Source organism: Ammodytes marinus (genome assembly GCF_949987685.1).
Source record: "Ammodytes marinus genome assembly, chromosome: 19".
In the NCBI taxonomy this organism is placed as follows: Eukaryota; Metazoa; Chordata; class Actinopteri; order Uranoscopiformes; family Ammodytidae; genus Ammodytes; species Ammodytes marinus.
Genome location: NC_137223.1, coordinates 1,236,885 through 1,259,797, shown reverse-complemented (window position 1 = coordinate 1,259,797; position 22,913 = coordinate 1,236,885). Strand labels below are relative to the sequence as shown.

Genomic DNA, 22,913 nt, shown 5'->3' with positions numbered 1-22,913 from the left:
TGCCAGATATATGAATTTGGGTAATTTCTAGCATGTTTTAAATAGCACCACAGCCTTGTCCATCCTTGAAAATGTAGGATTAGACACCATAATCAAGGTCCTAGGTGCTCTACAACCCAAGCTACTGGTGCTATAATGTTGTAAATGGGAGGAGCCTAACATGGTAAAGGGGAGGAGCCTATTGTGGTAAAGGGGAGGAGCATAATGTGGTAAAGGGGAGGGGCCTAGCATGGTAAAGGGGAGGGGCTTAATGTTGTAAAGGGGAGGAGCCTAATGTGGTAAAGATGGGAGCCTATTGTGGTAAAGGGGAGGAGCCTAATGTGGTAAATGGGAGGGGCCTAGCATGGTAAAGGGGAGGAGCTTATTGTTGTAAATGGGAGGAGCCTAACATGGTAAAGGGGAGGAGCCTGTTGTGGTACAGGGGAGGAGCTTAATGTTGTAAAGGGGAGGAGCCTAACATGGTAAAGGGGAGGAGCTTAATGTTGTAAAGGGGAGGAGCCTAACATGGTAAAGGGGAGGAGCCTAATGTGGTAAAGGGGAGGAGTCTAATGTTGTAAAGGGGAGGAGCCTAACGTGGTAAAGGGGAGGAACTTAATGTTGTAAAGGGGAGGAGCCTAACGTGGTAAAGGGGAGGAACTTAATGTTGTAAAGGGGAGGAGTCTAATGTTGTGAAGGGGAGGAGTGTAACATGGTAAAGGGGAGGAGCTTAATGTTGTAAAGGGGAGAGGCCTAGCATGCTAAAGGGGAGGAGCTTAATGTTGTAAAGGGGAGGAGCCTAACATGGTAAAGGGGAGGAGCTTAATGTTGTAAAGGGGAGGGGCCTAGCATGCTAAAGGGGAGGAGCTTAATGTTGTAAAGGGGAGGAGCCTAACATGGTAAAGGGGAGGAGCTTAATGTTGTTGCTCCATCAAGCCATCAGCAAATATTTTTTAACAGGGATAAAGTAGGCTTAGGCCTTTTTGTTTTTAGGCCTACACATTTTCTTAAAAGCTTCAGAGTATTCTTGAAACTTCTGAGATGTAAGCTTTTCATAAAAAATGTCTATGTCATAGGCTATGTCACAAACAATTAGTTTTGTAGTCGCCATTTGTACAACATAAAAATAAAATAAAAATAAAGGACCACGGAAACACCGTTGAGCGTGGTTTACGCAGGACAAAAAAAGTAATGTCTCAGCAGTGCTTCTTCGTTACCTTTGATTCATTTTTGACATAAATATAAATATATAATAAAATTCAGGCACTACAGCAGCCACCACCTGCGGCGCGTGATCCAGGACCCTCCACGGCAACATGGCGGCCACTGGGAAGAAGTCGGTTCTGTTCGTTTGTTTGGGTAAGAAACTACATTTAACTCAAACAAAACTACGACATAGGCTCGTACAAGCCCCACAGACAGTGTATTGAACCAGTATAACAAGTTGTAGTTTATTTAGGTGAGTTCTAGCTCAAATGTAGCAGCTTTTTTCATTGACAGGACCCCGGAAATCAGTTTAAGTATGAGTCCATGATCGTGAAAGCTGATATTAGTACGGTTTAATTACATAACCTACCGTAGATACAAAGCTACAGTAGCATCATTTGGTAACAGATGGTTCAAAGAGCAGATGCCAGGCTTTAAACTAGAACTGTCCTTGCAACCCCTCCATTGGCTTCACGTAAAATGCTTCACGATCCTGCTAATTAGGCACTGCATTACTTTTGCCCACAGTTAAATTTCGGATTTCCTTGTTCCTCATTCATTCCACTACTTGAGTTGATGCTCAAATCTCTGCCCTTTCTTGGCACACAGTGGTTTATAGCAAAGCTAAGATCTCCATCCCATCTCATCTTCTGTTTGTACTGTCGGGGTTGTCTTTCCTTGTACCTTGTATGGCATTTTCACCTCATGTGTCCGTTCATGTACTGTGTTTTTACATTGTAATGAATCATATCTCCATTTGCACTTATTTTTCTTTAGTGGTATTTCACTTTAAAGGTGGAGTCAGTGATTTTGGAGAATGCTTGTTTTCTCGTACTGTGTTCAGAACAGCTCACAATTCACCTGAGGTTGCCTTTGATTTTATTTAATTTTTTGATTTTATTTTTAAAGGTTAAGTTAAAACTCAGATAAAAAAATTCAAAGTATAAATATAGCCTACTGTGTAGCCTACTGAATTTGTTCCTACTAGCCTGGACTAAAGCCTAAAGTGGCAGTCTGTGTGTGTACAACTGTTCAAAAACTCAGTTTAAATGTGAAAACATTGTATTAAAATGTCATTTTCTGTGCTGTTTTTGCTTTTGAACAGGGAATATCTGCAGATCTCCCATCGCTGAAGCAGTCTTTGCGAAAATGGCAACAGATGCTGGCGTTGTGGATAAGGTAATTTATCCATTATCATGTAAAACTAACATTATTTATATTACAGTTTATTGTAATATGGAGTGGGCCCAATAATACACGAACTCACAAGTTTTGGCATTGTTTGAAACTTTTACTGAGCAAATATATTGTATAACATTTTCCTTGGAGTCATTTTGTACAATTGTCAAATAAGCTACAGAAATGAATTTCCTACTTTTTGAAAATAATGAACTGTATTGTACTTTACTGCTGGTCATTTTTCAAAGCATGAAATCAGTGGAAGCACTGATTGTTATTAAGGTTTAGTAGGGAATTCATAAATGATGGTGGCAGGCAGCTGAATAAAACCCTATCTGTAGTGAGTGACTAGCGAAATTGACCACAAACAAATCTCAAAATTTGAATACGATATCTAAACTGAAATAAAATAACGAGTGAAAAAGATCATCATTATGGTAATGGTTATTATGGTATGGTAATGGTAAAAAAGAATGACCCAGCAGCTGTAGCCTCTAGATATTCAGAATGAGGACCAAATGTGCTTCAGAAAATTTGTTCTATATTGCACCTGTTGCATCCCCCTTCTAATCTTGTCCTCAAGAAGAGTAGGACATTTTCCTGTATAAATGCTGCACCACCTACTACCACCATATCTGTGCATGAGAGTTTAAAACATGTTTTGCTGTGTTACTGTTCCCCCGTGCTCTGCTCTTCCTAGTGGAGGATAGACAGTGCTGCCACCTCCAACTATGAGATAGGAAGCTCTCCAGACCACCGCGGTCAAGCGTGCATGAAGAAGCATGACGTGCCAATGAGCCATGTGGCCAGGCAGGTAACGACCACACTCTACACCTGTGCTAGCTGTAGTTAGCGCTGTTTTCTTCTCTGTTGTTGCAGTGGGTCATAGACAGTGGCGCCACATCGGACTGGAATGTAGGCAGCTTACCGGACTCCCGCGGTCTGGCCTGTCTAAGGACGCATGGCGTTGAAACGAGCCACAAGGCCCGAGAGGTACAAGCAGACGTCACGCGGCTCGTCTCGCCTCATTGATGTTTGTGTGTTATGACTGTGATGTTCTAAAGATGATGCCTACTACTTTGACACCAAAGTGTCTGCTGTTGCTCTGTCACTTGGCGATAACTATCTTACTGCAGCTTTTTCCAGTTTTAATACATGCATATTTATACTAAGTTCCACATGACTGAAACAAGCACAGGCTTGTGCAAATTGCAGCTGACCTGGATTTAAAGGTAGTGTCAGCGATTCTGGCTTGTTGACAAAATCACTTTTTGTCAAAATCATTGAAAATCTCCTCATGATCCGCAACCTGCCACTACTGTGTGTGTGCTGAAATTAATCTGGTGTCAATACACAGTTTTATACTCTGTAAACTGGTATGTAAACAAAGGGTATGTAAACAAAGTGTACCCACCGTGGCTAGCAACATGCCGTTTACAGAGCCTCGGCTGTGTATAAACATGGATTTTTATTCAGCGCAAAGTCACACACATTATGGCCAGGTAGCAGATCTTGAGGAGATATTTACTGATTTTGAAAAAAGGGGGTTATGACAACAAGCTTTCTCCAGAATCACTGACTCCACCTTTCCTTCTGCCTTTCCTAACCAACCTGTTGATTATCTTGTAACACATTAGATATATCTTAAAATTTGGAATCACACGCCTAATTTAAAGTGAATCAGATTTAACACAATCCTATTGGGGATCAATTTTCCCTCTACAATGAAATGCTCATTCAACTTAACTTTCTTTCTCATTGCACTTGACTTACACATGAATTACAGCATCAGAATCCCTTACAATCTACAGTATTAGACTCCATAAATATGCAGCGGATGCATCTGTAACGTGTGTGTGTGTGTGTTTTATTTGTTTTTGACTCTTAATAGCTGTAGGTGATTGAACAATACCAACATACTTGTGCTTAAAGGTGCAGTGTGTAATATGACATCATCAAGAAAGTTCTACAAAGTTCTAGAATGCAACGCTCCCTGGGTAACTCCAACCCTTTTCAATAATAACAGAAGCTACAGTGGCCTTCAAGGACAAGAACAATTCTAAATTTTAAACAATGCACCTGATGACATTCCAACTATGACACTTTCAAGATGGCGGCACTAGGCCTTGGTCCAAAATATGCAGAAATATGGACATATATGAGACCCTTTCTAAGGGAAAAAATAATAATTCAAAACATTTTTTTCAGCTATTATGCACTAAATTAAATGTACTTGTGGATATTATAATTACGTTCTACAAAATCTGCTAGGAAATAAAATCCAAAATTCTACACACTGCAGGTTTAAGTCGTTGCATAGCCAAACTCAGAAATATACGTTGAAAAATATCTGATACATTTGAAATTGTTATTACACAGCCTAGGATCTGTAAACAGGCATGTTACTAGATAGGGTGGGCCCCCTTTGTCTACATACCATTTAACAGGCTCGGTAATAACAGCAGACATATTCTTTTCTGTGCACACACCGTATGGGCAGGTAGCGAATCCTGAGGAGATATTCAATGATTTTGACAAAATAGTTTTTAACAACAAGAATTCTCCAGCTTTTTTTTATAATTTGTTTCATATCTTTTTTAATTTTAGGACTTTTTTTTCTTTAAAAAAAACACAGAGTTAGAAAGCGTAATACATTTTCAATTCAAAATGGCAGTTTTTCATCATTTTATAGGTTTTGACTCTGAGTTGGGTTACTTTTTTTATGCCTGTTTGATTGTTTGTGAAAGCGATATAAACCTGTTGGCCAAGCCTATGTGCATATACTGCAGTTTATGCATGAAGTATTGATGGAGCCAATCTAGCAATCATCATATCTGCTCGCAGCACATGTTTCAAATCCTGAAACAGGCCTGTAATCACAGCAAGATGTTTGTCCATGTAAGGCCTTCAGGCCTTATGCTGCAACACCTACTCCCCTGGGTCCTTCAAACACAGTTGTTCATGTTTCCCTGGGAGAAGTGTTCTCATGTTGGTTTGTCTCTGTGCAAATGGTTCAGTCAGTCAGACTCTCATCTAATCTCCTCAAAGCAGGGATGTGGAGGCTCAACCCTTGGCTTAAACTCTAGACAAATCCACACAATGAGCTTTGACAAGCTTTTGCCCTTTTCCTCTTTTCCTTTATCACCCTTTTCATTTCTGCTCCCACCCTTTTCCCTTTTTCCCCCGATCATTTATTTGGCTCAACACACTTTGCTGGACCAAGGAAACACCCACTCAAACAAGTGCTTTTGTTTGAATGAAGCTAACATGCTTTATGATCCATAACAAACGATAAGGAGTGCTATGCCTTTTCATGAATAGCCAACCAGAAATTTTATATTTATAAGCGGGCTGAGATATTTGTTTCTTACTTGTTTCGTACTCCCTACTATGTCGTTACCTGTTTTTATGAATTCCCACAGGATTTGTTGTAGTTGACAAATACATTAATAATACTTTTTGATTAGAACTTAATTTCAATTAATTTATATACAGTTTATAGGGTCTGACCTAAGTTGAGGTAATTGTTCTATTTTCACAGCTGCCATTTTGCATCATAGCAGGAGTAGCACGTTTGTTACTAATAACTTTTATAACCCCTCTGTTTTATAAAAGTGTCCCAGTAAGTTATGCAGCATACAACAAATCCGGGCCCATGAAACTGTAATATCTTACTTGGATCCAACCGTTTGTTAATGCCATCATTTGAACCTGTCCATTTCCTCCTGTAACCTGTGATCATTTCTTCAATAAAACAAAAATAAACTCAATGACCACTCTTCAAACAGTTTTAAATAAATCTTCTCAAGTATTCTCAGGCTTTTCACATCATTTGGACGTGCTAAACTCCCAACTATGCTATGTGTGTCTCCCTGCTCATTCCTCAATTACAGTTACATCCTCCCAGCTCACTCCTTGCCAGATATTTTCCCCAAAAAATCAAACCATGGTCCCCGTCAGCCATTTTTTCTTCTTCTTCTCTTTCATATGGGATTAGCACTGTTTCAGTTCAGGTTGTGACAGCACATGATAGACAGGAGCAGGAATATAAACAGCTGCTGTGAATTTTTTCCCGCCATAGATTACCACCCTGTGTGAGAGACAAGACGAGAGTGTTCAAATGGGAAATAAAAGGGGTCAGCAACCTCATGGCTACAAAACCACAGACCCTGTGAGAATATATAAACATGGATTGAAAACAGTCCTAATAAACATCTGTTTACTCCTCTGCTGTTTGGAGAAAGACCACAGCTGTCTCTGTGATTTGAGTGTGTCTGTATCGCAACATCTGGAGCATTGCAGGAGCTTCATCATGGCATCTCTTGTTCCCTCTTTTCTTTCATTTCTCTTCTGCGGCCCCTCCTTTTGCATTACTACGAATTGAATCTCAAACTCCTTCAAAAGTATTCCGGCTGTTGACTGACTTTTTTTTAGTTTCTTATTATTGCTGGTTGTTCCATTAAATCATCCCTGAGCACAGTGAACACTTTGCACAACAGCCTCATGTTAACAGTTGTGCCGCTTAGATCCATTTCATAACGCAGTTTTTCTGAGAATGCAGAAACTTGTTATCTTCAAGGGTTTCAGCCCGGATGGTAACGGCAAGTGTGGTTTCAATTCACACTCGGTAAAACAACAACAACAAATAGCCTTGAAGTTTAAAGTTGGAGTCAGAGATTCTGAGAAGCTTGTTGTCAATTTTCTTTGTTGTCATAATCGGTGAACCTCTCCTCACGATCCACTTGTCCGTACTGTGTGTACACTGAAAAAAAAATCCAGCATTTATACACAGCATAGAGTCTGTAAACAGCTATGTTGCTAGCTATGGAGGGCCCCTTTGTTTACATGCCAGTTTACAGAGCCTAGGCTGTGTATTAACCCTGGATTTTTTTCTAGCGCGCACATGCAGTACAGACAGGTAGCAGATCTTAAAGAGATATTCTCTTATCCTGGTTCTTTTAGCTAACTTCCTGTCAGTGACTGCAGTTAGCAGTCCCCTCCCTTGTCCCTACGTCACCACCACATGAACGTGCAGCCGTCTTTGTCAGATAGTGCCGCGATAGTCATCGTTCACGGGCACAGAGACCCGCCTCTTTATAGCGCTTTGTCTCCTCCTGATTGGATTAAATGAGCGGGATACTTTAAATTTTATCTGGCAATTACTGCAAAGCTGAACGACTAGGAGACCTGTGTTATGAACTGTGCATTCTGTTTAAGTGATTGCTGTATGAATATAGTGATTTAACACGTATATTATATTATATTTAAAATATCACTTCTCCTTTAAGGATAACATTACAAATATAAAAGTGAATTTTAATGACCAGACGGTCTTGTTTTATTGGTTTGGATTGAGTCCCACTGTGTGTAAGAGTGAACCTGAAGGAACAGAGAGAGGCTCTGCAGGCTCTTCTGTCTTTTCCAGACCCAAAAGTAATATTTGTTTTGTTCTGCTGTTTTTCTCCACCACTTCCAGGTGACCAAAGACGATTTCATGAGCTTCGAGTACATTCTCTGCATGGATGAGAGCAATTTGAGGTACAGTTATTTCAGCCTACAAGCAGCACTGTTGTTTATTATTCCCTGCAAATGTGGATTGCAGTCGGACACAGTTGCTCAAAACACCGGTGTCACGTGTTCAGTGTCCCCTATTGGCTGGCTTACGGTTTTACCGGGACACAGAAAAAGCGGTCAAACTAGGTCGCGCAACACTTTTGAAAGTAATATGTGCTACTTTTTCACATGCCACAGGAAAATGGTGGTAACATTGAACTATGACTAACGTGTAGGTGAATGCCTCCCCTTAATGAGCAATAGCCTGACTTAAGCTCCTTCCTAAGGTCAGGGGGAGGGATATTTTTTGATACTTTGAACGTTTAGGGATCATTTTGAGATCACATGCCTTAGGCAGATCTGATCGGTAAGCAGCTTACCGAGTTCTTTGGATGCCTCGTCTTTGCTCTTTGGGCAGTTTTTCTTCCCTTTCGCTCCCACATTACTCTTTTCCTCCACTAATGTTAAGCTGACTAGACTGAGAAAAATCAGACCCTAGAAAAATAGCCACTCAGTCCGCTTTAAGTTTTCATCTTAATGGCACCAATCTCATTGTTGTCAACTGTTTAAGTTTGAATTGTTACTTTAGTTTGAGGTTCTGGTGTAATCTTTTTTTATTTTATGTAAAATGTACTTTCTGTTTCATTTTCTGTAAATTGTTGGCTAACTTTTCTCTGAATGTACTTCATATACCTTAAGTATTTTTAACATGCCAGCTCTGTTCATGGGATAAAATTGACCTCATACGTATATAAAGGGCAAGCACAAATAACACTGTATAAGCCTTTTTATCTTCACTCTAAAATTAGCTGTTTTCTTTTCTGGTCTATAGGTCACGAGAGTTTTTCTTTCTTCTGGAATAACATATTTGTCTTTCTTTCCTCCACAGTGAGTTAAATAGGAAAGCGAAGACGGTGAATAACTACCGAGCAAAGATTGAGCTTCTTGGTTCATATGACCCTCAGAAGCAGCTGATCATCAAAGACCCGTATTATGTAAGTATTCAAGTACACCTTTAAGCTTTTAAAAATCATTCCTTAATGTTTGATCTAAATGGATGCCCATACTGGAGCGATATATTGAGGATTACTCGGGACGCAGTGGTTATAGTTAAAAAGGATTGGATCAGTTTTGAAAACTTCAAATTCAAGGATAACTGTTAAAAAATGTAAAACCCTATCTTGTGTGTCACTCTATAGCACATGTGTCAAACTCAAGGCCCGCGGGCCAGCACGTTTTGATCTGGCCCGCGAATCAATTCGGCCGATTTGAATCAAAAAAATTGAAATTCTTCTTCATGGAGCCTGTGCCATATCTGCACGTTGCATACGCTCCCAACTGTTAGGAAAATTACGTGGCTTACAGCTAGGAATGTCTGCTGAAAGTTCTACAGCTCAGGATTTTAAGCCATGAATTGATGAACTTGCATCTAAGAAGAGCTGTCAGTTTTCTGAGGGCTGTAAATAGGCCAATATATGTGGCCAAATAGCATGCTAATATTGATGATTGATTGTGTCAAGTGTCTAAGGCAGTGGTGTCAAACATCCGGCCAGCGACTTGTAGAGCACACATTTCTGAGCATTTAAAAAAAAAAGTTAAATTAAATTTAAATTAAATTGGGAAAAACGTATTCCAAAACAACAAATAACCTCTGTATTTAAAAATAAATCAAAAAAGTAGAAGTTGCACTTTTATTTAATTGTATTTTGTACTGTCTGCATGTTTGCAAAAAATGTGTCCCTGTACATATAGTAAACAAAATTGGACAATTGTAAGGTCAGTGCCTGTTGTATTTGAGTATTCAAATAAACAGTTGTTTATTTCATTAGTGCGTATTGGCATCTTTGAGCAAAATACCCCCAAAATTTTTGCTGCGGTGCTCCGCGCCGCACCTCCTATTCCCATGGCCAGCAGCAACCTTTACTAAGACATTTCCTGGGGAGTACAGAGATCCCTTGTGATCCGTGATAATGTAGGTTACATATGTAGGCTGAGTTATAGAGCATATAACTGAAAAACAAAGCTAAAGATTTGGATTTGACATATGTACGTTATTTTGCTATTATTTTACTGGTCCGGCCCACTTGAGATCAGAGAGGCTGTATGTGGCCCTCGAACCAAAATGAGTTTGACACCCCTGCTCTATAGCATTAAATACTGATTGCTAAACAAGCAACAAACAACCCTTCAATAATCCCTTTGTGTTATTTACTAATGGCCACATCCACCAAATAATTGCACCGCTTTTGTGGCCGCTTAACCGGTGAAAATAAAAGAATAAAATAGCGCCCTATCCACAGAGGACGCACAAAGGTGGAAATGCGCCCAGACTGCACTGAAACTGCCGTGCGGAGCAGAAAGCGCAGAATGAGTGCCTGACCCATTTCAATGTATTTAAATGAGGGAATATTCAAAATCCCGAAAATATTCCAAGCCAAGTTCAGCCAACTACTTATTATTAAAGCCTAAAGAAACAATGGGGAGTGGGTCAGCTGTTTTCACCACTGTAATACGCAGTTGTGAGATAATCACCAAGCTGATGACATCAATGAGGCATCAAGAGATGCAAATACTCACCCATCTTTAGTTAACGTGATCCCTCAATCAGTGAATACACTACTGTTGCCCATCCCCTAATTCCAACCATAAAAAAGCTTCTACTCAACCTTCTCCAGCTCAGAATACACACCATAATAAATTGATTTTACATCACCGGCCATTGAGGTCCTTTCTGTGTTGAGATTGTTTTTTTTTTACTTTTTCACGCTTACATGACTCACTCATCCGTTTTATTCCTTACGTGCTCTCTCTGCTGTTGAACGTGCCAAATGATTTGGACACAAGCTCCTTGGCGGCTTTTTATCTTCTTGAGGGGCCTATGAGTGAGGATAAGCAGGAGTGGGAAAAAGTGGAGGGAGTAAAGGTGAAGGCATGGGTTGAAATGTTTGACATTATTGGCGATAAATTGTCAGTGTACTTCACATTAATAAATCCTAACTTGAGAAGCTGAAACTTTTTCAACTTTATATTTTTTATAACTTATTAAATGAACAGAAATGCAGTTCAAAAATAATATTTCTTTCTGTGGTCTTGGTGTCCACTTGCAGGGCTTTATTATATTCTGTGTCAGTAGTAATATTAAAGAAAAACAGACAGCAATTTATAAGTGATGTGGCTAGAAGAGGAGGTTGTGGTTGACTAGAATTGGTTCGTCTTCGATTTAGTGTTTTCTTCATGTGGCGATCGGAGCAAGTGTGTCTTCTTGTGTAGCCCCCTCTGCCAAAAGGAGGCGTGACAGAATGCTCTGTTTACACTCATTGTGGTTTGTCGGTATTGGATCGCGGTCCCTCGCCAGCAACCACATGCTATGACGACAAAGTCAGCCAAGAGCAGCCACATTTTCCATGTCAATTGGTGTGGATAAATGGAGACATACGTTTTCTTGTCTTTTGGGTGCCATTTTTAATACAAACTCACAGCGTGACTAAAGCGCCAAAGCACTTCTTAACATGCCATTGTTCTGTTTTATAACTAGATACTGTTGAAAACCTTCTTTCTTAAGATCATTTTGTTACTTATAGTGTCAATTGGATACATACAGATCAATGAAATCAATTATTGACTGTTTAGCCCTGCTAGTGGTATGGCTCAATGGATGACACCAGTTGACACCACCATGAAATTGGCTACGCATGTTCAAGGTGCCCAAAGAATGAATGACTTTCTGACTTTCCTTATTCCACCATCATCAGTTCAATATTTTTTAAGACTGTTTATTAGATTTGTTTTATAAGTACAAACAGCAACTTTGATCCACATCCTGTAGACACTTCCCAATAACACAACAATCCAATGATGTGAAAGGAACAATGTATGGCTTAACACATTCAAAAGAAAGAAAGAAATCATAGTACCAAAATAAATACACAAAAGAACAAAAAGGAAATAACAAATACAAAAAATAGTATGAAAAAATTAGGTATTGAACCTAATGCCATTCCTGTCTCTAGGGCTGTTATCTATAATATACAGCTGCATCTCCAAAAGATAAGAATATAATGGAAAAGTTTATTTTGTTGGTAATTTAATAAAAAAAGTGAAACTGCGATATATATATATATATATATACTCTAGATTGTTTGCACATACAGTGACATATGTCAGGCCTTTTTTTTTTTTTTAGCTGATAACGGCTTACATGAAACAAAAATCTAGCATCTCAAAATATTATAATATTATAATAATAATAATAATGATATATATAAGACCACTCAAAAAAGGATTTATAATAAAGAAATGTTGACTGTCTGAAAAGTATGTCTATTGCACTCAATACTTGGTCGGGGCTCCTTTTTGCATGATTTCCATAAGAATATATCCAGCAAACGCCCATCAAACCAGAATTTGAATGGCAGCATATGACTGTTATTGAGTCAGATTTGTCTTAAGTGTACTGTTGAAGCCAGTTGGCCTGCAGCTGTATGAGATATAATTTTATGCCATTCTTTGCCAGATGTAAAACAAAGAAGCAAGAAACCAAACGGATGGTTCAGTTAACAGTATTGGCTGACAGATATTTTAATTCTCTTTTCTCTTATCTCTTTTTTTCTCTTTTGTCTCTTAGGGGAGTGATGAGGACTTCGAGAAGGTGTACGTACAGTGTGTACGTTGCTGCAAAGCCTTTCTGGAGCAGAACTCCTAACAACGCCCAACCATAAACCAAGAACAAGGAAAATCATACAAAATAAGCTTCAACTTTATCACACAAGCATTCATCAGTATAAACCCTCTGACAAATGTCTCTGAAATAACAAAAGCCCTTTGTTTTAGTGTTACCACACGTTGTGTAGATTAAGAAAGAGGTGACTGTCAAATCATGTAATTAATAAAAATTGATAAAAGAGTTTTGACTACTTGAGATTTCATTTTACACACAAATCAATCGTCTTTACGTTTTGAATATGCAAAATAAATTATGACTGAATGCCGCTGCAGACGATAATGCATGACTGTCCCTGCGTTCCAAATGGCATACTCTTTCTTTTTTCTATTCTACATACTACATCTGACCATGAAAATAATCTAGTTAGAATGCAGTATGCTACACTTGGGACATACTTTTACTTATTTATTTCATCATAACATTGCGCCTTGATCTCGCCTCTTGCATTTATATCTGTCGCATCGCTGGTTATTTTCATAAATAGACTCTGTCAATGTGACGTCACCTCCGGTGCGCACTGGATTGTAGTTCAGAACCGCCCAAATAGCATGCCGTTTTCAACACTAAAAATCCCGGCTGGATCTTAAGCATACTAAATCGACCACAAGAATTGGGACATCCTAAATCTTTTTTCTACCATACTAAAGAGCAGAAAGTCTGAGTATTGGAACGCAGCCTGGATGGCTCAGGTTTACAGGTCAATGGTCGACACCGGGGTCAAAGTTAATGCTAGCCTAAATGCTAATCTTCCTAGATATTTGGTTGGATGCTTTGTGGTTAGATCATTTTCAGTGCAATGCTTTCATTTGGTATACAGCTCCTAAATCTGACATTAACTTGATATATTTCAAAAGTTCTATCAAATATATCCCATATTCAAAATCAAATAAAAAACACATTTTTCCTCTTTGTAGCCAAAAAACATTCGGTAACACTTTACAATAAGGTGCACAAAATTGTAGTAGCTACTACATACCTACTACATAGATATGTGTTACCTACTACATAGGGTTTTTTTTTGTGTTACCTACTACATAGGGTTTTTTTTTGTGCTACCTAACACATTGGGTTTTTTTTTGTGTCACCTACTACATATGGGTTTTTTTGTGCTACCTAACACAGGGTTTTTTTGTGCTACCTAACACATAGGGGTTTTTTTTTGTGCTACCTACTACATAGGTTTCTTTTTTTGTGCTACCTAACACATAGGTTTTTTTTGTTGTGCTACCTTTTGTGCTTTATTAGGCTTAGTTACCATGCTTAATGTTAAAGATCTCCTATTATACTACTTTTCTGGTCTTAATTTTTTGTTAAAAACTGCTATAGAGCAACCTGACATGAATCACATCACAAAAAACTATGTAGATTTTCGGGAAACTCTTCCTCTCATCTGAGCGCGCACAGCAGTCTCTCTCCACACTCGGCTTTGTGCTTCTCCGCCCCCTCCCGCAAACCCCACTCCGTTGTGATTGGTTACCTTCCTTCCGGAACACTTTAAGCAGCGCACGGGCAGATTTGAGAGCAGGAAGGTGGGGGCATGGCCGGAGCTTGCCTGAGCAGCACGTTGCAGCATTACCATACATGGAAACCTTCGCTTTTCGTGACGACAAGAATATCAGGAAATTCTGAACCGATTTGAACACGTGATTTCTCGACCGGCTGCCCTAGTGTTTAGTGCTCTGCACAGCCACCCCAGACGGTCAGCAGGGAATACGTCTAAATGCATGTACGTCATTATTTGATACGCTAGTATGGTTAAACATGACTATAAATCATTATAACAACGTTTATAGGTCATAAAAGTCAAAAGGTATGATAGGTCCTCTTTAATAACTAAATATTCACAGTTCGGTAATGCTTAATTAGCATTAACTACACATTAACTAACCGCTAATATCGTTGCTTATGGCTGCCTGTCCATCAAATTCGATGATGATGTGGCTAACTTGACTACGCATTAACTAACACCCAATTATTGTAGGCTGTGTTACCTGACATTCAAATGCTTCTTCTTTTACTGCAAAAAGTGTCTGTTTAGGTTTATAAATAATGATAATCTGAGGGTCCTGGTAGTTTACTTATTAGGGATTGTTAGTTGGGTTGCCTGGGTGGTGACTGATTCTTATTTCTCCTCATATCATCTCTGCTTTCACGGCAAAAAACAAAAAACAAACGCAGCAACCCATGGCTCAGTGTCCACACATCACACAGAATACACTTTATCAATCTTCAGTCTGAGTCCAGAAGAAAAATAATTAGTTTTTGTAAAGTGACCCCAAATAGACCATTTAAAAGGAAGTTCTCAGTATGAATATTTGTATCACTTAATATTCCCGGACTCACTTTCTCACATGTTCATGTAGGGGAGAGTGGGGTGAGATGTGCCACTTTTTACTCGAAGTGACTTTAAAGTGAGGCCTTGACAGTAAAGTCTACAACTCAAATATGTACATATATGTCAGGGTGTTGTGCATCCCCAGCAACAATAACTTTGGATCTGAAATAAACTGTTTAAGAAATATAGCTTTCGGAAAAAAAGTTGTATTGTGGCACAACTTGCCCCCGGTGTGGTGTAAGTTGTGTCGTTGGAGAGAATACCATGGGGTAAATTGTGCCATTGATATATATCTCATAAACTGTAATGCCAGACAAATCCATTAGACAATTACTTATTCAAGGTTTATTTAAAGTAAATATTTTACAAAGATTGAAGGTCAATTTTCTTAAACAAGGCCTAGCAGATCTAATGGTTTTACCTGCAAAGCTCACAATGACAAAGTCATCATCATCATCTTTCTGGCCATCTGAACTCTCATCAGTGGTGTCGTTAAGTGGAATGGAGATGTCAGTCTCTTCTGCTACTGTAGACAATCACTTTCTTTTGGTGACCAGCGTATACAGCCATGCCAATGGCACAACTCTCAGAAATGTACTTTGCACTAGCTGCTCCACCCTTGTAGAACCAACTGCCACCTGGCATATGCGATTCCCCCTCCATTTCTGCCTTTAAATAAAGGCTCAAAACCCATCTGTACACCCTGTTTTTTTCCTCCCCATTAACTATCTCACCTCTGCACTACTATCTTTGTTTATAAGTGGATGTCTGGGCTTTATGTCTTTAATTTTGGTTATTGTTATTTTACCTTCATTGTTTACCTACTGAATGCACTATGCTCAGCACTTTGGACAGTGCAAACTGTTATAAATGTGCTTTTATAAATACATCTTACTTACTTACTTACTTATAACTCACCCCAGGCCCTCTGGCACAAATCACCCCAACCCCAGAATTTTGGATAATAAGCATGATGCAGCAGTTTAGGGATGGCATTGTGCTAACTATATAGACACAAAGTGTAGCATACTAAAGCACTAAAACACGTCTCAAATGTTTTCAAACGTGTCTATAATTGTTCAGACACAATATTCAAAAAACCTTGATCATGGAAATTTTAATTTGAAAGGCAAAAAACTGTTTGTTGAGCTTAAATGTGCTTATATCTTATTCCATGTTTCTCCCTTCTTTACAGGATGAGTCAAATGGATGGCTCTTCTTGAATATGTGGTCACATTTCCAATTTCTTCTATGGTTTTCTAGAAACAAGGGGTGGCACAACTTCCCCTCTGGCACAACTCACCCCACTCTCCCCTATAATTTTTGCTATAACCTCTGTTTCAAACAAGGACTGCAACAGAGGGGGAAGTTCACAAACTCTGTAGTGGCAGCACTGGATCCAGTCGTGGTAATTTAGGGAGCATTCCACCTTTCAAGACGGGGGCATGTAAGAGAAAAATACTGCACGAGACAACAAAAGACCATTTGTATTTGTAACAATCTTATAATTTATTTTAAATATATTTCATTTTTCATATATATATTTACATCTACATGTGTGTGTTTGTGTTTATCAGCCATTTGATAAATGTCAGTCACTTTAATTTACGATAGACAGGTGGTATCCTCTTATGCTTTCCTTCACATATGTACACATTCCTGTTTTTTACGTGGTCATGGCGTGTCGTGTGTACAGTGGAACCTTGTGACAACTCAAACTTATAAATATAGACTTTACCACTCGCTTCCAAGATCCACAGGAGGGCTGTGGCTGTTACAAACGCCCCCCCCCCCCCCCCCCTTTGTTTTGTTTTCTTCTAAACATGTCTCCGCCAACACGCAGAGAAACGTTCATGCAATGAATAATTTAATCACAGTTCTCGCTCAGTGTGACCTGGATGGAGTGGCATAAAACGATGTCATAACTGCCAGCCAGGGAGTGGTCTGTGACAGCTTTGTGTGTGTGTGTGTGTGTGTGTGTGTGTGTGTGTGTGTGTGTGTGTGTGTGTGTGTGTGTGTGTGTGTGTGTGTGTGTGTGTGTGTGTGTGTGTGTGTGTGTGTGTGTGTGTGTGTGTGTGTGTGTGTGTGTGCATATTGGGGTAGTGCAGCAGAAAGGATGGGCTCAACCCAAAACACTCGTACAGAGCAATCGCAGGAAGCAAGTCACGCTCAAAAAAATAACAGTACATTTGGATTTTTGCTCTTCTCTTAAAGAAACGAACAAAAAATAGAATATGCAATCCCTTTTTCTGTTTAAGCAACATCTTTTTGGATGCCAGCAGGAAAAAAAAGGCCACGTTTGTTTCTCTTCTCAGCCACTTGTTTCTTTTCTGCACTCTACAGTTTTTCACCATCTTGGTCTGATTTTGTTGCCTGGTTGCTCTCCCTCTTCGGTGACAGCCAACCATGGAGGCCCAGCCAGAGTTGGGGTGAGGGGGTTTGGGGCAGGGTGGGTGGCGGTGGCGGTGGTGGTGGTGTTGGTGGTGGCAGTAATCCACGCCTCATAAGAACAGACCTCACCGAAGGGCAATGCTGTGCCTAATATCAGTTGGGGCTGGTCAGAGTATTTTCAGGCTTCCCTCTTGCTCTCCAAGGCACTTTTCCCTCTTTTTTTCAGCCAAGTTTTTTTTTCTTCTTCTGCAGAACTTGTGTTTGGCTTCAACCTGCAATGAAGAGGAAGTGAAATTTCAGTGCCGTCTCCAACTTGGCAGCGCATCACAAATTCTACCCCTCTCCAAAAAAGAATCACGAACAATAGATGAGGAAACAACTTGATTTGACACAGATCAGCTGCGAACAACCGTCTCTGTGTTTTCAAAACAGAAAAAACATGGTCATACTTGAGCAGGAATCTCTTTTAATTTTTCACTCAGCGGTGGAAAAAAATACTGAGACGAAATATTGAGATCTTTTACCCCGGTAGCAATACTCTGTTAACAAGTTAACATTACGTATTGTCATAAATATTAGTCCATTACTTCTGTGGTAACAAATACACTTTGTGCATCATGTGCTTTGTTAATGATACTTCTGTTCTTTTACTTTTACAGAGTAGTATTGATTACTTTTACTGGGTAGATGATCTGAACGCTCCCTCCAAACTAGAATAATTTCCTGCATTCGCCTGCATTAATCACAAAGTAGTATCATATGCTGTGGCTTCATCTAAATTCTATTATTTATTTCTCAAAAGTGTTACAGCCTTGACCGGATGCCCTGTGAGTGTGTACACATCATCACCTCTTTAAACAGCCCAAAACATTTATGATCAAGCTAGAGGTGGCTAATAATAACATTACCTTTCATGTGCTATCCCCCTGTGCACTGCGGGCTGCCGGCTAGTCGTGTGAGGAGCCGCGCACATCTTTTGAAGTCTGAGAACAGAAAAAGACATGTGCATGAATGGATGTGTTTTTGTTTCATACAACGTAGTTGACATTGGACTGTCAAAAGGAGTCATCCCTCGTTGGTGCATAGAGTTAGGCCAGTGTTAGTTGCTACTTACATGCAGGTATGGTGCAGTCTCTGGTGTGATGGTAGAGCCTGTACACATGCTTCCTGCACTTGGGACTGAAGTAGAGTGGACCTGCAAGGGAAAAGATAGCCACGGCCAGTGAGAACATCTCCATGCCCCACAGCTACCTGCACGTACATGAGTTACAGCCAATATATCACTAGATTTTGCCTTGTATGCTCGAGATTGTCTCAGCCAATCCGTCCTCCAACAACCTAACGCTGTGTCTATTTCATAAAAAAAACGCCTCTCCGACCATCTGAAACGCTGCAATGGAGACTCACCTGTTATATGCTTGAGGAATTTCTCCTTCTTTCTGAGATCTCTGGGGAATACGGCTGTGGAGAGAGAGAGAGAAGATGGGAAAGCAGTGTCAGGTTGACAGTTTGAAGCTATAGCTGCCTCATATGGCACACGCTTGCATTTTTTTTAAATTAAGGGCAATTTTCATAAATCAAAACCTGAGTAAGCTTTAATTTCTTCAATACACCCAAATATTAATAAAAAATCAATTTAAACACTATGGGTTATGTGCATTACCCCGGTTCTCTGAGTAAGAGTGAGATGTCTCAGTATCACTATGGCATCCCATGGTGAGACATCGACAATAAATATAAGAAAATAGAACTCACTTACCTCTGCTTGTATCTAGCCCTGCTGATACTTTTGGTTTAGGTTTTGAAATATTTGAGATTTCCGCCTCTTACCACATATCTGCATGGCTAGATACCAGAGGGGAGGCTACAGACAACATTCTAAGGATGATTGGAGACATTTGGGTGCAACAACCCTTTTGACTAGATCTCGTGTTAGTTCCATCAGTCTACAGTGACTCTGCACATATGAATACTTGACATATTCCAGCATAGGCAACATCATTCATTAGATCCTCTTGAGATCCTACACAAAGGATCACGCCCAGACCGACAACAAGCCATATAACCCACTCACCGACAACCTGATCCCCTCTGTCTGTATTCAAGTTGCGTAAATCCTTTGGTTCCACGGGAGAGCCCCTGGCGCGTGATGTTGACGGGGCTTGGGTCTGTTGCGCGCTTTGGCGGCCCCGGCTCTCCTCCACGTGTTTCACGATCTCCACTATCCGCCTCAAGTTCTGGTGCGCGTCCCTGCCCGTTACGGCAGCGCCCGCAGCCGGGGCCGGCGAAGGCGCGCTCTCGCTGCAGTGGCCGGTCAGCGTGCACATCAGTAGCACCAGACAGATAGTGAAGTGCTTGCGCAGTCCGCTCATAGTTCCAGTAGAATGGAAGGAAAAAAAAGTAATAAAAAGTAAAATCCTTCTCCAATCCCTCTGGAGGACAAAAAAAAGAAATCGTTTAAGAGGACACCTGTGGAGGAGAAGGACGACAATGAATGTCAGATGCAAGTGTTAAGAGTGTTTTCAGATAATTTACCGTTATATGAGGCAGAGCCCCATTACCCGCTGTGAACATGTTGAATCCCTATTGTAAAATGCTGACTGACGGACTGGACTTTGACTGTGGGCCACAAAACTGTCCAAATATATTTATTGCGATTTTGCTTCACAAACATTATGAAATTCGACTATTTTGACACCTTTATGTCATACATTGACAATATACATGTCGGCGTGCATATCAATCACACATCCGCATCACATTCTTGATAATACCAAAGTTTTCCATAGTTAAGCCAGTTTTTTTTAAAGCAATTCGGAGGCCACTCACTGGAAGCCTGTATGACCATGAATCGGGTTATATAGGCCTACAGGTTTATTGATAGCGTGCCTTTGTGCATTGTGGCTTTGCTTTGTTTATTTATTCGGGAAATCTCAATGAGATCAAGTTTAGAAGAGAGAGGGCTGAGAATAAAAACCCACATGCACACAAATGATCACACTGCAAGAGCTTAAAACTATTAGAACAACAACAACATAAAGTTATGGGATAATAAAAGTGTCATTACCTTATGGTCTAATAAGCCTTTTTTCCAACAATGTAGTTTATGATTACGTCCCGTGTGTCCAACACATTTAAATCCTAGCCTAGAAATAAAGAACCGTGCGCAGCTTTACGTTCCTGCTGCTTGCCTCCGGTCCCAAACGTGTGTCCCCCTGAATGTCTGCTCTTCTATAGGGGAAAAACAGCTTCTTGAAGTCATATGAGTATTTGCCGAGCATCTGTGGTCATCCTCTGAACACCGGTGGACTGTTAAAGAGAGTGCGCCAACGGCCAAAGGAAAGGATCCGGTGCTCCCACAAGTCCCCTGTGCGTCCTCGGCTCAAAGTAGTAGATCAGTCGCCGCTGGAGCGAGGGTGACTTTTTATTCTGTCCCGCAGACGCGGTGACCTGTCCCTTGTGGATTTAGTCCGTCACGTCGTGGTGATGATAAGACGACGCATTATAGGCACTCCTGATCCATGAAGTCCACTTGAGTTGACTGACCATCATTTGAACGGCCGTGTGTGAAGTTGTCTGCGCTCGCCTCCCCCCTCCCCTCCTTTTTCGTTACTCCATTTATCTGTGGAGCTGGATACGTAAGTTACAGGAAGCGCTTTTCTCCCACTAATACTTCCACAGAAATGTTCAAGTAGCCCGTTTCACGTCGCAGAAGCCGACAGCTTAGTGGAAATACTCCCATAGTTTCCTTGTGATTCTCTTAGCGCAGTGCACTGACTGCACACACTTTACATCCCGCCCCTTGGGAATTGATTGAAACACAAGCGCGCGCCGTTTAAGGATGACTACCAAATGAATGTAGTCTATCATACGGGTTTAAAATCTTATTGCATTACATATTCTGAACAGAGTCACCGACAACACACCCACACACAACATAAATGAGGGTTGCAAAGGGACTCTCTTCATTGGAGATTAGTTTGTTCTGCTATGGTTGGTACAACTTTCTTGGCGTTTAATTGGCTCCCACGCACCCCCCTCCTCCGATCCGACTGACCAGTGAGGTTTGAGTACTTTATTATAAAGCACAGTGAGGGGAATATGCCTGTTTCACAAGTATGTTATAAAGTTATAAATGTAATGCCCGCGCAACAGGTGAAATAAACTAACACAAATTATCTTCAAAACGTGAATTTAAAACGAAAAAAAAAAACGCTCTAGATCCTGCAATAACCCAGCTATATATTTTCTTGTTGAATTCTTATGATTATTGTTATAGTAGGCTAACGTTGGTGTTTCCACCATAAGCGCAAGGTAACTCATGTGTCCGTGCCAGAAAAAGCTTGGTGCTGAAAGGACAGCGCGCACTGTCACCCAGCTCCAAGCCTCTGTTCAGAACAGGCGATGCTCATCATCATGCATTTTCTCAGGAAGTGTCTTCCGGTATAACGTTAGGTTTTCCTTTTCAGAACACAAGGAGTTTTTTTTGTTTTTGTTTTGTTTTTGTTTGTTTTTTTAATCAAAGAGTGGACGCTATCTGGTTTCCCTGCATGGTGAATCACACACCCAGGATGATTCATATGGACTTCTGGTAGATCAGAGAGAGTGGATAGAACTGTTGTAGGTGTAGATATCAGATAACATTAAACAGCCTTGTGTTTTTTTAAAGAATGGTGAAGTCATAGGTATTATTAGCTTTGTATGGACAGCAAACCTACATACATTTTTCCTGTACTAACACAATTAAGTGTATCCTTAACATTAAGATCTGAGCTGAAATGCAACCATTAAACCCATCGTGAGATGGGACACTTGTAAAACTTGCAATATCCTCGAATTAAATGCACAGATACACATTAGAACTGTGTTTCACTCTAAATTATTATTTTACTCTAAATGTATACAGTATATATGAATGTATGCATGTGTGTGTGTGTGTGTGTGTGTGTGTGTATCATATGTAAACTGCAAATATTCAAGCATTTATCAAATATTCTGCAAACATATCTCAAAATAAATCCATATTTTTGGAATTCACTGAACTATTCTGGAACGAAAGGCATGGGTTTCAGCAGGGGGCGTCATTCTGCAATGGCTGCAGTGCCAGGGTTGTTCATATCTCCCTCTGTCTCTCATGCCTCCAGTCCTGTGACAATAAACAAACATTTGGCCAGCACTTTGGGCGGGATGCGACTCTTGCAATCTTTCTATATAGATAAGAAAGGAAAGAAGTGCCATGGCTGTCTTAAAAAAATTGTGTGGTGCATGTATGAACAGGTTAACATGGCCAGTGAAGGCAATGGAAGGTTGATTTTTTACATAATAGTTAGAATTCTTTAATACCCAGCAAAGCAGGCGAGTTCAGACAGTTTAAGATTTCTGCTGCATTATCATCATCTTGTCTTAAATGAAGAGGTTACTTGTGGTATCAACCCATTTAACCCCGGGTCTGAATTCTCTCGCAGTTGTACAACCTTTTCTAAACTTTGATACAGTCACATATGATAATAAAATATGTTGTCCCATAATGTGTAAGTCAATGAGTCATGT

General features: G+C 40.1%; 2 protein-coding genes across 3 annotated transcripts; one reads left to right on the top strand and one right to left on the bottom strand.

Moving 5' to 3' along the window:
• Window positions 1-1,278: 1,278 nt before the first annotated feature.
• On the top strand, window positions 1,279-12,818 carry acp1 (acid phosphatase 1). Of its 2 annotated transcripts, none has more exons than XM_080048312.1 (6): window positions 1,279-1,335; window positions 2,288-2,361; window positions 3,062-3,175; window positions 7,838-7,899; window positions 8,804-8,909; window positions 12,539-12,818. In XM_080048312.1, exons 1-6 carry the CDS (start codon window positions 1,293-1,295, stop codon window positions 12,614-12,616), a joined length of 477 nt encoding a protein of 158 aa, XP_079904438.1. In that variant the 5' UTR covers window positions 1,279-1,292; the 3' UTR covers window positions 12,617-12,818. The 2 variants fall into 2 exon arrangements, with proteins under 2 accessions (XP_079904438.1, XP_079904439.1); XM_080048313.1 differs by lacking the exon at window positions 3,062-3,175 and adding an exon at window positions 3,241-3,354 and having other exon boundaries at window positions 1,292-1,335.
• A 4,450-nt stretch (window positions 12,819-17,268) lies between these two features.
• On the bottom strand, window positions 17,269-20,566 carry alkal2a (ALK and LTK ligand 2a). The gene is made up of 6 exons (XM_080048457.1): window positions 20,431-20,566; window positions 19,438-19,832; window positions 18,771-18,824; window positions 18,478-18,558; window positions 18,272-18,346; window positions 17,269-17,635 (listed from the first exon to the last, which is right to left on the bottom strand). Exons 2-5 carry the CDS (start codon window positions 19,733-19,735, stop codon window positions 18,282-18,284), a joined length of 498 nt encoding a protein of 165 aa, XP_079904583.1. The 5' UTR covers window positions 19,736-19,832; window positions 20,431-20,566; the 3' UTR covers window positions 17,269-17,635; window positions 18,272-18,281.
• Window positions 20,567-22,913: the final 2,347 nt, after the last annotated feature.

Coding starts and splice junctions, on each gene's coding strand:
- acp1 (XM_080048312.1), top strand. CDS start 1,293: ATGGCGGCCACTGGGAAGAAGTCGGTTCTGTTCGTTTGTTTGG. Junction 2,362..3,061: donor ATGCTGGCGTTGTGGATAAG/GTAATTTATCCA, acceptor TGCTCTTCCTAG/TGGAGGATAGACAGTGCTGC. Junction 7,900..8,803: donor ATGGATGAGAGCAATTTGAG/GTACAGTTATTT, acceptor TTTCCTCCACAG/TGAGTTAAATAGGAAAGCGA.
- alkal2a (XM_080048457.1), bottom strand. CDS start 19,735: ATGAGCGGACTGCGCAAGCACTTCACTATCTGTCTGGTGCTACTGATG. Junction 18,825..19,437: donor CAGAGGGGATCAGGTTGTCG/GTGAGTGGGTTA, acceptor CTCTCTCCACAG/CCGTATTCCCCAGAGATCTC. Junction 18,559..18,770: donor ATTCCTCAAGCATATAACAG/GTGAGTCTCCAT, acceptor TTTCCCTTGCAG/GTCCACTCTACTTCAGTCCC.